Raw genomic sequence first — 14,465 nt, 5'->3', positions numbered from 1 at the left:
GAACAGGATGTTACAGAAAGGAACTAAAAGCATTCAGGAGCTGGGCACCCGTGAAAGTCTTTGTCCTCAGCTGAGTTTTCTTATTGTTGAAAAACTATCATAATAAACCTGTGTAACCTGTTGTTTTCCACATCTACAATAACTCTTAAGCATGATCACAAGTGACAAATGACATGAGGCATCACCTTTAATAAAATTAAATTACATTCAATCTGCCTTTCCACAAGAAATCGATGTACCTGGCTGCACAAACAGAACCGATTTCATGTTGACTGATTTCTCTAAGGACGAGGACATCTCCTCAGTACAAATGGTAACAGCTCAACTACATTATGTACAAGAGACTTCATTAATGGAAGCATGTGTACAGTAAGTCAGTTCCATGTGTGCTCAGATCATCTTTGCACACGGTGGAGGATACTAACAATTGCTCTAAGTATTGCTTATGCATCAGTATTTTGCTTAATTTGATTAATAAAAGGCTTTGACTGCATGCGATGGTATCATTAGGAAAACAAAACAATGAGGAGCACTTTGGAGTGTCTGTCACAAAGAAAAGAAACTGATTTAATAGGCCATAAGAAGAGTCCTTGGCATTTGTAGAGTATTCCCATTCCTGAAAAAAAAAGGTCTTCACTGTAAAAGTCCCAAAGTTATGTTGAAAAGGCAGAAAGCCAAGTTAGTCTCTTGATAAACATCTCAGGTAAAGAGCTGTTTCTAGGACGTTAGAGCGACCTGTAAAGGAAAGTAGCAAAAACAAAACACAGTTTGACCTCGAAGTTCCCATGTGAGTCAACAGGCCTCATTCAGACAAATCAATCATGATCTGAGGCCGATATCAAGTAACAAAACGCAACAGTCAATGTACAGCATCTCATGTCTACTGTCGTAGAACCACTGGGAAATCAAGAGCAGCTCAAGACAATGCCATGTTCTTATTCTTCTTCTTCTTCATATCATGTTAAGTTATTCAGAATTAATTCATTAGTTGTAATGTCTGATCAGCGCATGATGCACCTTATAAATTCTTTAAACATATTGATGTTCAAACTATCTTGTTGAGAAAGACCTTGGTTGTCGAGGCAGGTCTGAATATGTTTAATGAGTTGCAGCTGTATGAGTTCTCATTCAAAGAATGTCAATAGCTTGATGTCTTTTTCCATAATCCACAGCCCGATCTCCCTGCATGTCACGATCCTCGTCATCTGGAAAAAAGGAAAAAGAAATAATATTAGAAGTAAATTCATAGAAACATTTACACTAAATTAAGTGTTGTAATCATACACCATCATTGCATCATACAACATATTATACATGAACCATTAACTACAGTATGTCCTCTGCATGAGTCCAATCACATTAATAGCTGCACATTCACAATTGGAATAGTAGATAGATGTATATAGATATATGTTTTTCCATTGTGTTGAATATACTGGTGCACATCTGGACTCCAGCTGAAGTGCTGATTTTCAGCTTTACATCCATCTTGTCTTTTGTAAATAAAACTGATTCAGCAACAATGTATTTAGCTAAGAATCTATAGAAAATACATATAGTTGTAGGAGGAAACATTTCCTACAGCTATCTTGAATATAATAAGTATTCTTGTTGGACATTATAATAACAAGAACATCCTCTTTTTTAAATCAGAGGCTGAACACAAACTGAACAGTTTAACATAAAATAAAATGACAAATCATAGCCAATCACCAGGCAGAAATAACAAATTGTTTTTTAAAAGATGGATGAAAACAAAGATAGTAGTACTGTCACACTCTAATCAAATATTAAAATTCTAATCCAAAAATGTTATCAGGAATTCATGGGAAACAATCAACAGAGAAAAAAAATACACAGGCATGCATTTCAATATTTGAAGGAGAACACAGACACATTCACGAACACAGCGAGCTATATTTATCTACTGGTCTAGATGTGGGTCAGATGTTTGGTGGGCACAGACAGGTGGTACAGCTAAAAAGAAACACAGGCAGGAGAGAAATACGAAATGGCAGAATTATTCTCACAGAACCGTAAGTTCCTGGGTCAGGTTTTCCCTAAACGGAACAACTGGGATTTTTATTGTGTCTATACAATGTGAAATTACTAACACAATTCAGTTAGTCATCCCGAACTGCATAAATAGCAGCTCTGTTTTGACCCTGAAGGAGTTTGTCATAATTCTTGCATATCTATAGTTTATGATGGAATTCAAGGAGCAAACTCAGGGTACTGTGAGCTACTCTAACTGTCAGGAAAGATGCGGGGGGGGGGGGGGGCGCAGCAGGACAGGGGTGGAGGGAAGGAGCGAGGGCGGAATGGAGGATACACATCTGAACAGGCAGTCCAGTCCCCCAGCCTGGCTCACCTTGGACGTCTTCCTCCCCACCATCACCATCCTCTTCCTCATTGTAGGCCAGCTCGGCCTGCTTGTCGGCCTCATACTCACCCACGTTCCCATCGTCCCCATTGTAGTCCGCCAGCTTAGAGCCGTGTTGCGGATCTACTGGGGACTCGTTCTCATCAAAGAACCGGCCTGCAGGAGGCAGAGAAGGGCCTCATCAGGAAGGGAGGGAAAGCGGAGGCAGTTGAAGGGAGACAGGGAGGAATACTGCATAGTAAATGCATGAAGGAATAAGTGATTGTATGTAGAATGTGATAAAAGATAAGGAAGGCGAGTTGAATGGATACACAGATATAAAAAAGACGACGAGTCTTTCAGAAAAGAAAAGGAAAGTCAATCATGGATTGAGTGGAAACAAAAGGAGTTCCCTAGCAGCACTAATCTAATTAATGGTTTAATCATCTCTACAATCCAACCAATCAATCAATCAAATACAATGGTGCCGCATTAATCCTATTAAATGTTGACGTTTTGTTGCTACAGTGAGGAGTGTTGATCCCAATTATTATAAACAACTCAACTGAAGCAACTTCCATTACAGAGGCCTGTTTGGGGTTATTTTGAGGTTAACATGCTACTTAATAAGCTATAAAAAACAATAGTTTGTACGTTTTAAAGTATAAAACTAAATAAATAATACAGTATAAGTATAAATCTATATTATTCTCCCACTGCCCACTTATAAAACTCTCAGGTTAATTGATGGGACACCAAAAAGTAAAATTAATTTTTCTCAAAGATGTTTTATGTCATTTTAGATAGATCTTATCACACGGATGTGTCATGTTACTGAGAAGTTTGGGGGAATCTAGAGATGCATCATCCATCATTACAAACAGTCTGTGGTCTTAACTGATGATATGGTTTTGTTTTTAATGTTTCGCTTGGGCATCAGGAAGAGTAGTTGATCCTTGGCATCAGCTGATGGGAATCTAATAAAATCATAAGCTTTTGTTGCCGCACAGATTTGAGATGTCCCTCTTGATCGTGACAGCACTGGGTGGGACTAGAGATGCACTGAGCCAGGCAGCATCTTAACGCTGCTCATGTTTACTAAGTACCAGACAGAAATGAGACATCTGGTGGGTATTAATTTACCATAATGGGATGCAAGGATAAAGTGATCAGATGCAGAAGATTGGTGAAAAAAAAAAAAAAAAAAAAAAAGTGTGCAGTGAGTTTTTTTAACAACAGAGCTGCAGAGGGTGAGATGGACGTGTGAGGGAGATGAAAGAACCAAACATTTGAAAACAGGGAGAATAAAAAGTGGCAGAGCAAAGCAGAAGCCAGGCAGCAGGAAAGGATCATCTGGGAGCCAGCTGTGTGACATTTGTCTCGACTCCTCTGCAACCGAGCCCTCTCTCTCTCTTTACACCTCGACAGTGGTCCATATTCAAGACGAGACTTACATTCAGACGCTCAGATATAGAAATTCTAACCCTGAACATGTCTTTCGTAGAAGTAAGTGTGTAGCCGGTTAGCGATGGGCTACATTCACAGAGATAGCACAACACCATTATTGTGTGTTGCTCTCTGAGTCGACATACATTAGAGAGAGCTGGGAGGCAACACAAAGGCAGAGCGAACAAAAACAGCCTGGATTTTACCAATTTTTTTTACGCATAGTTATTCTAATCAATAATCACGTTGATGAGTTAATAAAATATTTACCCCTCCATCTACCACATATCAAGTCCGCTACTTTATTCTCTGTGTCTGTGGAGGAACACTCACTTTGACGGTGATGAACTGGCTCTGCTTGGTCTTTTGGGTGGCGAGGCTGGATGTGCTTGGGCGCCTGGGCGGGGTTGGGGGGCAGTGCAAGACCCCTCAAGTGTTCGCTGTTACCCTTGACATTGTCTGGAGCTGAAAGGAAGACAAACTTAGGTGGTGCTCTATGTAGAAATCTACTGAGCTACAACATGACAACAACGATCAAGGAAAATGAATGCCTTTTAAATACTCCTGATTATTATCAATAAGGCATTGTGTAGTAAAAACTGTGCATTTGTTTTCTTAAATGTAGCACCAGATGATGTTGTACATGAAAACATTTTGAAAATAATTGTTTGCTGTGAGAGAAACATAATTGAATCAAGTAAAACTGTATTTCCGTGGGGCCTGAGAGTTATCACAATTAATATGAATCATATGGTCGTGGTGCCTGCTGTACCTCGGAGTTGTCTTTGCTCTTCTCCCAGCTCGTCTGCCTTGATTCCTGCCTTGTTGTCCTCTTCAAACACTATTGGTTTGTCCGCCTGTTTCATGATGTTTGGAGGTGCAACCACTACAGCTTGGACCTCCACCCTGTCCTGCTGCAGCCCGGGCTGGTCCAGAGACAGACCCTGGACTCCAGGGCCGTCAGCTGCCCCAACGCCAGGTCCGGCACCGGCGCCCACAACCGCATCAGGGGCCTCGTCGTGCTTCTTAGGGACGGCTGGTTTCTTCAAGGCTGAATATGAAGTGAGTGAGAAATTGAAGTCCACTTTTGGCTTTGTGTTTTAGTTGCCACAGTAATATATTTATTTAGGCAGTTTTTGAGCTATGACACCACAGAATAGCCTTTTTTACCGGCTAAGTAATGATTTTATTTTGTCTGTTTTATAGCAGGATTACACAAAAACTAAATAGATTACCACAAAACTCTATGTAGAAAATGGAGGAATCCATAAAATTTTGGTGCATTTTTCCCCACTGCATTTAACAGTGAGATGGAGTTTTTTTCCTCTCTTTCGGGGCCCTTCCAGTTTTCTAATACATTGTCACGTACAGCGCCATACATAAAGGACCTGACACAGCTCTAAGCACAGCAGTAATTAACTGTGGCAACTTGTCAGTTATTTTTCTCATGTTGTCTTTAATATGATACTTTTAAGCTAGTTAACTTTTGTGTTTTTGAAGATCAATCTGTACCAAAGCTCAGCATTAGCCGTTTGTCGTCCTCTCAACAAGTCACAGGTTCAAAATTAATTCGGCAGCAAATTTCTGTGAGTCTATGTTGACTTTGCAATTGTCAAACCAAAAAGTGCTGTTGTAACTTTAGGTCCAATGCTTACCAAACTGCACATCATCGATTTTTCCCACCTCACTGTCTTCAATACCAGGCATGCCAGCATCACTGCCAGGCTTCCCCATCTCTTCTGTAACAGAGGAGAGGGAACGTGACTTCGTTAAAGGACAGTTTGATGAGTTTAGAGTCATATAAACAGGAACATACACACACACTAAAAGACGGTATATGAGCATTTAGTGCATGTTTATTTTTCAACTAGCAATCAAATAATTAATTTACCATGTAAGCACAAAGCAACATATAGAAACATCATGAGCGATAAAGCCTTACTTAACTCATCACTCCCACTGTACCTTTTAAATCATCACTGTCATGCCGGTTAGTGGCCATAGTGTGGCGCTCTCCAACCATCTCAACGCCAGGTGCTGCATCTGCATGTCTCCCTGCCACTACACCCTTTTGGCTGATAATCAAACTCTGAAGAAATGTCAAAAGAAAATAAAAAAAATGGAGAGAAGAATTAATAGAATTAATAGAGTGTAGTTGCTACTGTCACTATGTCTGTTAAATTTTTTTTAAAAGTAATGAATAAAGGCTGCATCAGTTCGGGCTGCACGATGTCGATATGATTTGCGACAAATAAACATAAACAGTCCGTGGCTACTGACCCAGAGACCATGGACTGCTCCACAGCCAGGAGAAGGCACACAGCCTGGCAACAGTGCCACCAAGTCTGGGGCAGAAACCAGGGAGCGTTGCACAGCTCCATTAAGTCCACTTACAGTGTTAATGTGGGTCCTTTAATAAATGTTTGGACCTTGAAAAGTTATTTTTGCCCAGTTTTAGCAGCTCTGTCAGTAATTTATATCCTCTGGTGTCTCTGTCATTCGCGCTGCATCAAACCAAACAAGGTGCGCCGCCATCTCCTCAAGTTTCACGGAGCCACTCATTCAAATTCTGTTTTCTCTCTATTCCGTTGATATCGCAATGAGGATAGATTTTCTATATATTGTGCAGCCCTAGCATAAATGCATTTGCACTTAAGGACATGGGGGTTCCTCAGGCTCAACCTTTCACTTTTAACTTAAAAGTGTTTGTCAAGATTTAATCAGCACTTACCTGTCTTAGCTTTAAGGCTTCTTGCTCCAGAGTTGTCTTGGATTCTTCATACTCGTTTTTCAGTTGTGCAATCTGACGTCCACACTGTAAACTAGTGAACACATATTTCTCATGAGTTCTACTCAGATTATCTGGGATCTATTTTATACCAAACTAAAAGGAGCAATCACCCATCATCTCTCGATTAAAGTCAATATTCAACTGAAAATCTGTCATAATAATGTTTAACTTAAGAAGTAAACGTGACTGAGACCCTGTCTCACAGTTCTTTGAAGTAGGGAACACTCTGACCGAAGTCATTACACCGACAGGAAGTTGTAAAGCTTAAAATACCTCTCATACTCAAGTTTTCTTTCCAACGTGGTGCTATTTTTCTTCACTTCTCTCAGCTGATCCTCCTGTTTTATGAACTCCTGCTTCAGCTCCTTTAGCTGCTCTGTTCACCGCAACACAAACAGATACACACAATAGTTTGGAGAGGTTTAGTTCACGTCTGATTAATGCATAACACATTTCAACAGATGCATTGAATGTTTTCACAAGAGGGTCTGAGAGTGCCCTCTGCTGGTCAGACAAGGCTGAAGTCCTCTTACCTTCCAGCCTCTGGATTTCTGTAATTTGGGACGTGACTTCACTCTGCAGTCTCATCTGAAGAGAGGAACACAAAGGCTCAGCAATTAGGAGGGACCGCTGCAGGAATTATGACTCTTCTACTACAAGCAGTCGAAGAGATGTGCAACAGGTTCTCTAAAAAGCAGACGGAGCAGGTTTGCCTTGTTTTTGAAAGCTTTACTGGACAAACCCAGAATACACAGGGACCTTTTACCGAGTTACTGCGAAAAGGACATGATTCATGTAGCTGGTGGAAAAATTAAGTATCTCATTTCATTTAGCTGAGCAGATGCCTTTAACATTCAAAAAGTTTAGACGTTGATAATTACTTGACAGGTGGTTTATAATTTTTTTAAGCCGATATTTCTTTTATAACTTAAACTCATTGACCAGGAAAACAACCCCATAGTGCGGTTCAGTAAAATAGCTCTGTAATGAACAGCGATAATGTGAAACTTAACACACTAACGTGGATCCCAATCTTATGCTCACTGTGATGTTACGGACATTCTCGGCTGCTCTGTATTTTTTGTTTCGATTAAACTCTAAGTTGTGTTTCCAAGGGAAGGAGATGGGAGGGAGGCAGACGTTTAGGTGTTGACAAATATTTGATGTGGTTTCACAAACTCCCTATAGGTTAGAATTGTAGCTCTTTAAGTTGTTAAAAAATAGCAGCATTATCTTTTCCACACTATTATATTAGAATGGTGATTAGTTTTAAGGTGAACATTGGCATTATATATTTATCTTTTCCCCAAAACCTGTCATCTTTGGAATCCATTGGGATTATCTATATTCTTGAATGAGGTATGATTGACTGGCACAGATAGCAGTGAGGACAGAGTGGAGAGGAAGTTAAGCATTTGCATCCGCTTCTTTTTTAGATCTGTAAAGCAACGGATGATTTACATCATTTAATCAGTGAAGCACTAAGGTCTGACCTCCAAATTTACAGTGTTTGATATATTCAGGTGAGACACATAAAATCTCCCGCTACTTCCAGATTCCCAACAGCTTTTGTCAAAATGTACATTACTTTGGTTTCTTCAGATCTTATATAAGTTCTGGGAAGAGACAACGTCCTAGGTTAATTGTTCTGTGAACTCACACTACAGGTTAATCAAGTTCAAGGTGAGGAAGACTGCATTACTCAAATACAAGTGAACAACATTTAACCATCACTGTCTCCTGAATGTGACAAGTGTTGCTGGGTTTAGCCTAAAATATAACCTTTTTTTTTGTTCGTTTCAACACTGTGTTGAGTCATTTTAAAAGCATTATTTTAAGAAGTATTAGTACCTTTGGAAAAAACAATAAGCTTCATGCCGACAAGTGGTCCAATAAAACTGTTTAAACAGAAACCGCCCTGCACAAAGAAAAGCAGACACGGATGCAGTGAAGCAGCGCTGACGTTACTTGTCAACGTCATACCAGGCGTTCTTACAAAGCCATTGGAAAGAAACTCCAAGAGTGGGAATAGAAATGAAAAGACATTTGTCCAACAACTGTATGTCTTAGTGCAGATAAACAGATACAACAGGAGAAGATAAAATATGAACGTGATCAGAGACTACTTGAGAGGGACGACAAGGTTTGGAGGAAAAAAAAAATCACAAAATCTAAAAGGGGAAATACATTCAGCCAGACCAGGGATTGGTCATTGGATGTCCTGCAGAGACCTTTGAGAGGCTGTAAATGGGAACATGCACCTTGTTATGATAATAATAATAACTTGTTCTCCTGACTTGGAATTTACTGCTCCACCCTGCTATGTGCATTGGCTCTGGAGATGTTGTCTATTATACATATAGAAAAACTGTGTCTGCATTAACCAAATGCTCAGTGTATGTGTGAGAGACTTTAGTGACCTTTACTAAGTTATATAACTCCACATCCATCACGACCTGACCTGTGTGGCTACATGAACAGGTGCGGTGCATAAGTCCATTCTTGAATTCATGTTGCCGTACCTTGCTCCCAACATCTTAATATCTTGACTTATGAGAGAGCTTTTCTGTTATTTTGTCTGGCAGTTGTGTCAATATGTTTTGTGAATGTAAAAACGAAAACTGTAAATAAAGTATTCAAAAAGGACTGTAAAGCCTGCACAAGTGATTAATTGCTTTCCCTGAGAGCCTGCTTAAATTGAACAGCTACATAGACGACAACACCGCCAGACTCTTCACACTGTATGAAGATCTATACGCTTCTATGATTCATTCTAGCACCTAATGGCTACAAGAGCCCATATACTGTACTGTGTGGAAGCCATTTAAAACTCCACTGTCACTATTGCCTCTGCATTGCAGAACTCTCACTGTCTGTAGCATGCCTCCGTGTCTAAACAGGGTTGGGCTGTTGACAAAAGAAAGGAGTGGATCAACGACTATTCAACATGTATTATCTCGATCTTAATTACCAACATGAGAACCCGGATACTAGAGTTACTACCAATAGACAATGGAGCTTACAGTCATCTTATGTAAGCACGTCACCAAATATACTGTGCTCAAGAAAATCTCTAAGGTTTTTAACGCTTCAAGAAAAAAAAAAACGCTTCAAGAAAAAACACCAATTGGTCTGTAATATTTGTCAATTTGTTAAAATTTAGAAATTACTGACATTAGAGACAGTTTATTTCCCCCTTTCATAAAGGCTGAATATCCATTTAAAAAAAAGTATTTTCACACAAATCAAATGGATTGTTTTAATATAAGTTATGGATATGCTTGCTACTTGAGCAAGCATATCAATATCAATCTGTCCCATTTCAACTAGTAAGTTGTTCACGGAGTAACGAGAGCGACTTCAGGAAGCTGAGAGGACGTTTGAAAATAAATGTTGAGCAGAACCAAGACTTTCTCAAACCTGAGGTCACTGCAGATTATCTTGTAAATATACTGTGCTGTCATCTCTGTGGACCTCTCCAAGTAATTTTACACAGGTGATTATTACCTATATTATGTATATTTACTTTTGTATTTTAGACGAATTATGTAAATTTGATTTTATTGTTCAAGTGCATGTGCCTGGTTTCTGATTTACTTGTCTGACAGCAATTTATATTTATTGTATTATTTCATCTTGAACTAACTGCTTTGAACATTTGTACACTGATGACCTGCAACAGTCATTTCTGCAAACTGTACTGAACCAGCTTAAACTGGATAAGACTGCACATGCATCATATTTATGGTATTTAGAGGAGGTATTGGTTGCAAAAACTTCAATGTTTCCTCTGTAAAATGTTCCATTTGTTGTTGTGTTACAGAAAAAAAACACATTGATTTTTGGAAAGCAATAAACTCCCATTCAAATATCATTTCAATGATCTCATCAGGACTTTTGGACAAAGCCTGTCCTAAAAACTCTAAAGGGGTTGTTTTTTCTAATCTTATGTAGAAAAAGGGTAATGTGATTTATAGGCAAGACTCTATCTGCTTCCACTCTAATATCCTTGGATGCTGTTTATCACTCAGCCCTCCGGGTCTATCACTGGAGAGGCTTCTAGGACCCATCATTATATCCTGCATGGAGAAGTTTATGGTTTTCTCTATCTGATAGACGTAATGGGCATTTGTAATTGTATATTTATGTTTATCTACAAAGCTCTTATTAGGAAGCTGCACTTTTACATTACTTCTATGTTTGACTTGTGCTCTGGGTCATATCAAAGTCAGTCTCATGGCTGGCTTACTCTGGAAGTCGTACATGTCTGCACTGACATGGGCAGATCAGCTTTTACTTTCTGAGCTCTGACCACCGTGAACTCTTTACAAAGCACCACAAAGATCTATTCAATGTATAATCCATGACCACGAACCATTCAGCTTCTGTTTCTATCTGGTTTAACTGTTTTTTCCTTTGTAAATGTTTCTCATATTTTTATGAACTGTATCTATATAGTTGTTTTATAATCTGTGTGCTTTAATGTGATTTAAAATGTTGCTCAACATCATTGCAAATGAAGACCAGCCCTCAATGACTTCATGAGTTTAGGCAATAAACGGCTATTTTAGGTTCAACTACATTTGCCAAGTCATGATCCAACCTTCTCTCACAGTGAAGCTGCTTGTGATTGTGCACGCAGGCATAACGTTATCCTCTCAGTCTAGTTAAAGTGATATATGTCGCGACTCCTGGGACGCCATGTGGACACAGGAGACCAGCGGTGGTTTGTCCATGATGCTTAACCGAGCATGGGACAAAGATAAACAAATGTGGGCCTGTCCAAGAGAAATAAGAAAAGTCAGACTGGATGCAAATGAGATGAAAACGACCCCCTCATGTGTTGTATTAACATCTGCCAGGGCAGCTGGGCACACACCAGTCAATGCTCATAGGGTGCTGGGACACAAAAGACAGTGAATTGCTGGCTGGGGCCACCGTGCAGGACAAAAGATGGGAACAGCCTTGTGGGGCATACAGAGGAGCAATACATAAAGTCTGTGAAATGTGTACAAATGTGCTGAAGAAATTAATCAACACTTGCGGGATATTTGAGCTATGACTCTGTATAAAAACCCTACGTTAGTGGAACAGACCTCAGGTGAAAGTGGTGCCAAAGTGGATACAACTGTGTAGCTGAATGAGTTTCCGACTGAGGTCTTGAGTTGCATTTATCTTCTGCCACTAGCTACCACACACAATTCGATATGAGCCGTTGTTCTCTTTATAAGAACGATAATTTTCCTTGTTTTGAACAGATCAATGAGCTAAAATCCTCCATCCATCATAAGTTACCTTAGTTTTATCCATGTGACACAGAATATGGAGATAACAGCCACATAATACAGATATGAGAATGAGGAAACATAACTTGCTATAGCAACATTATCTTTTCCTACCTGCATGAAAGCTATGTAATCAGGATCATGCTTTGCCATTGTATCCCTGTACTATTTGTCCTTCGTACCTAATTCAAATACTGATTGAGCTGTAACGTGTTTACTACGAAGTAACTATTTACAAAGTTTATGAATTTACTGATATTTGTAGCAGCATTTTAAGCACAAATATATCTGATGTGGATCAATAGACGTGATGTGGATTTGGAAATGCAGCAGAAAAGAGAAGATGGATGAATCAATTTCAAAATAATTTATTTATGTGTAACATGTGAATTGTACTATGAGCAGATGTCTGGAACTATTCTACTTGAGATTTTCAGCTATTTTGGTTAAATCAAATCAGTCCATATTGATGATTCTCACAATAAATATCTATCTATATAAACATTTTACAGACAGATTGAATGTTGTGGTTTTGAAGTCTTCTTTATGAGCAGAGAAACCTTTTATAAGTCTGAGGTCGATCAGTAATGAAAAATACCTCCTGACTATGTTTAAACAATGTATAAGTATAATATTGACTTAACCTTTGTAATGTTGCTATTAATTAAAAAGTATAATGTTGGTGTTAAGAAATATTAATATAGTTTCATTGCCCAGCTCTCCATCGATTCAAATATGAAAGACACTTGTCACCTATTTTATATTTTATTCTTGCACTGTTTTCACCCTTACAACTGCTGCACCCTAATTGTACAGGCTATGTTAGTCACACAACTTTGTACAGCTTCAGTTATTTATCTTTCAATACTCACCACTCCCCTGTGTCTTTAAATACATATTTGTATTGTCAACATCTCCTTTAGCACAAACGTCTTTACAGTGACAGCTTTCTGGTAGTTCTGGTGGCTTGACTGTCATCTCACTGTAGTTAACTTATTCTTGACCTTTTATTGTTTTCATGCTCTTGTGTTTGACTGTTTTGTGTGATACCAGATGACTAAATGTCCCTCGGGATCAATAAAGTATCTATCGATCTATCAAACTTTCTCTGTGGAAGTCTGTGGAAACTTCCCTCCCATGCTTGTGTCGTCGGGTTAAACTCTCAACATTTCCCCAACATGTCAGACATTAGAATCCCCCTGCTCCCCCCACCCAGGCGGATCCGTACCTTCTCGTTCTCGCCCTTCTTGATGAGCCCCTCCCGGGCCTGCAGCTTGCCCTCCAGGACGCTGTGGTCTCCATCCTTCTGCTCGATCTGCTTCCTGTGCGCCTCCACCTGCACCATCAGCTCCGTGTTGCGCTTCTCCAGCCGGCTCCGCGCCGCGTCCGTGCGCTTCCCCTGCGCCTGCACCTCGGCCAGCTCGTCCTGCAGCCGGCCGTGCTTCCCGGACACCGTCCAGTAGTTGAACGACAGCACGCCGATGATCACCATGAGGAAGATGAGGATGAAGGACGGGAGGCGGCCTCCCCGTCGGTTTGCGCCAAACCCAACCATCCCCACTGAAAAGTCCCCTGTACCGTAAAACCCTGTACCGTAAAACCCTGTGTCGCTGCCGCAGCCTACGGAGCCCAGCGAGCAAGCTACTCTCCCGGTGTCGAGCACATCCGTCTACGTGACATGTCGAGTGTGTATGCTGCGAGATACAAACACTACACCCAGACAGGCGTGAAGCTGGACGACATGTCCACCGAGCCTCTCTCTCCTTCCTCCTTCCGCACACTGGGCATACCCCGCCGCCCCGTCCGGTGTCAGCGGGGGAAGAACGCCCGCGGGGACGTGGCCTAGCTCAGCTGGCAACGTTACACAGAAGCGACGTGGACAGACACACACACAAACACTTAGCTGGCTGCGCGACGCTAGCATCCAGCTAACCCTCCTCTTCGTGTGTCTCCCTGCAGGGTAATATTAACACGTGTGGCTCCTGTACACACAAACCATCCTGGTGCTGGTGTCAGACCTGCAGGTTGGTGTTAAGATACCAACACGTCCGGCTAACCAGCAGCTAGCTATAGCAACGGTGGATGCAACAGCACAACCAGCCTCAGCCCCACACGACCACAAGTAGTGTGTGTCTTCCTGTGCGGGACGGACACACTCGCTGCTGCGCAATGAACCAAATCCTGCAGATCAGCGGGCAGCAGGTTTTAAATCATGATCTCCAGGAGCCGCTGGACACGAGACGAGATGGATGCGCTGTGTGGAACTATAGCTGCAGCCACTGTCTGCCACTTCCGCCGTGGAGGATAATCTACTTTTCAAAATAAATATAGTAAAGAATCGCGTGTTTAGCAGCAAAGAGAAAGTGTCTTCTTGCATTCTTTTGTCTGACTTTGTTATACACGTGTAGGCTCAAAGTCTACACTTATTTTTAAAAGTGATTTAAAACCAGCGGCATCATGGTGAAAGCGATGAATCCGTAAGAAAACGTATTATTAATTATAGATTCTATGGTATTAATAAAGCAAAAGAAATACCGGAAGTATGGTGTTGGCTGAAAGAAGTAACTTTACAGTCATAGTA

At 40.6% G+C, this 14,465-nt stretch overlaps 1 protein-coding gene across 2 annotated transcripts; it reads right to left on the bottom strand.

Moving 5' to 3' along the window:
• Positions 1 to 172: 172 nt before the first annotated feature.
• On the bottom strand, positions 173 to 14,151 carry golm2 (golgi membrane protein 2). Of its 2 annotated transcripts, XM_061068459.1 has the most exons (10): positions 13,113 to 14,151; positions 7,133 to 7,187; positions 6,873 to 6,975; positions 6,540 to 6,630; positions 5,774 to 5,897; positions 5,464 to 5,547; positions 4,581 to 4,859; positions 4,142 to 4,273; positions 2,372 to 2,539; positions 173 to 1,205 (listed from the first exon to the last, which is right to left on the bottom strand). In XM_061068459.1, the coding sequence occupies exons 1-10, from the start codon at positions 13,437 to 13,439 to the stop codon at positions 1,129 to 1,131; spliced, it is 1,440 nt and encodes a 479-aa protein (XP_060924442.1). In that variant the 5' UTR covers positions 13,440 to 14,151; the 3' UTR covers positions 173 to 1,128. The 2 variants fall into 2 exon arrangements, with proteins under 2 accessions (XP_060924442.1, XP_060924443.1); XM_061068460.1 differs by lacking the exon at positions 2,372 to 2,539.
• Positions 14,152 to 14,465: the final 314 nt, after the last annotated feature.

Source organism: Limanda limanda, chromosome 3, assembly GCF_963576545.1.
Source record: "Limanda limanda chromosome 3, fLimLim1.1, whole genome shotgun sequence".
Taxonomy (NCBI): Eukaryota; Metazoa; Chordata; class Actinopteri; order Pleuronectiformes; family Pleuronectidae; genus Limanda; species Limanda limanda.
Note: the sequence above shows the minus strand (reverse complement) of the source record. Positions and strands in the feature narration are given on the sequence as shown.

Coding starts and splice junctions, on each gene's coding strand:
- golm2 (XM_061068459.1), bottom strand. CDS start 13,439: ATGGTTGGGTTTGGCGCAAACCGACGGGGAGGCCGCCTCCCGTCCTTC. Junction 5,548..5,773: donor TGACAGTGATGATTTAAAAG/GTACAGTGGGAG, acceptor CCTCTGTTACAG/AAGAGATGGGGAAGCCTGGC. Junction 4,860..5,463: donor AATCGATGATGTGCAGTTTG/GTAAGCATTGGA, acceptor CTTCATATTCAG/CCTTGAAGAAACCAGCCGTC.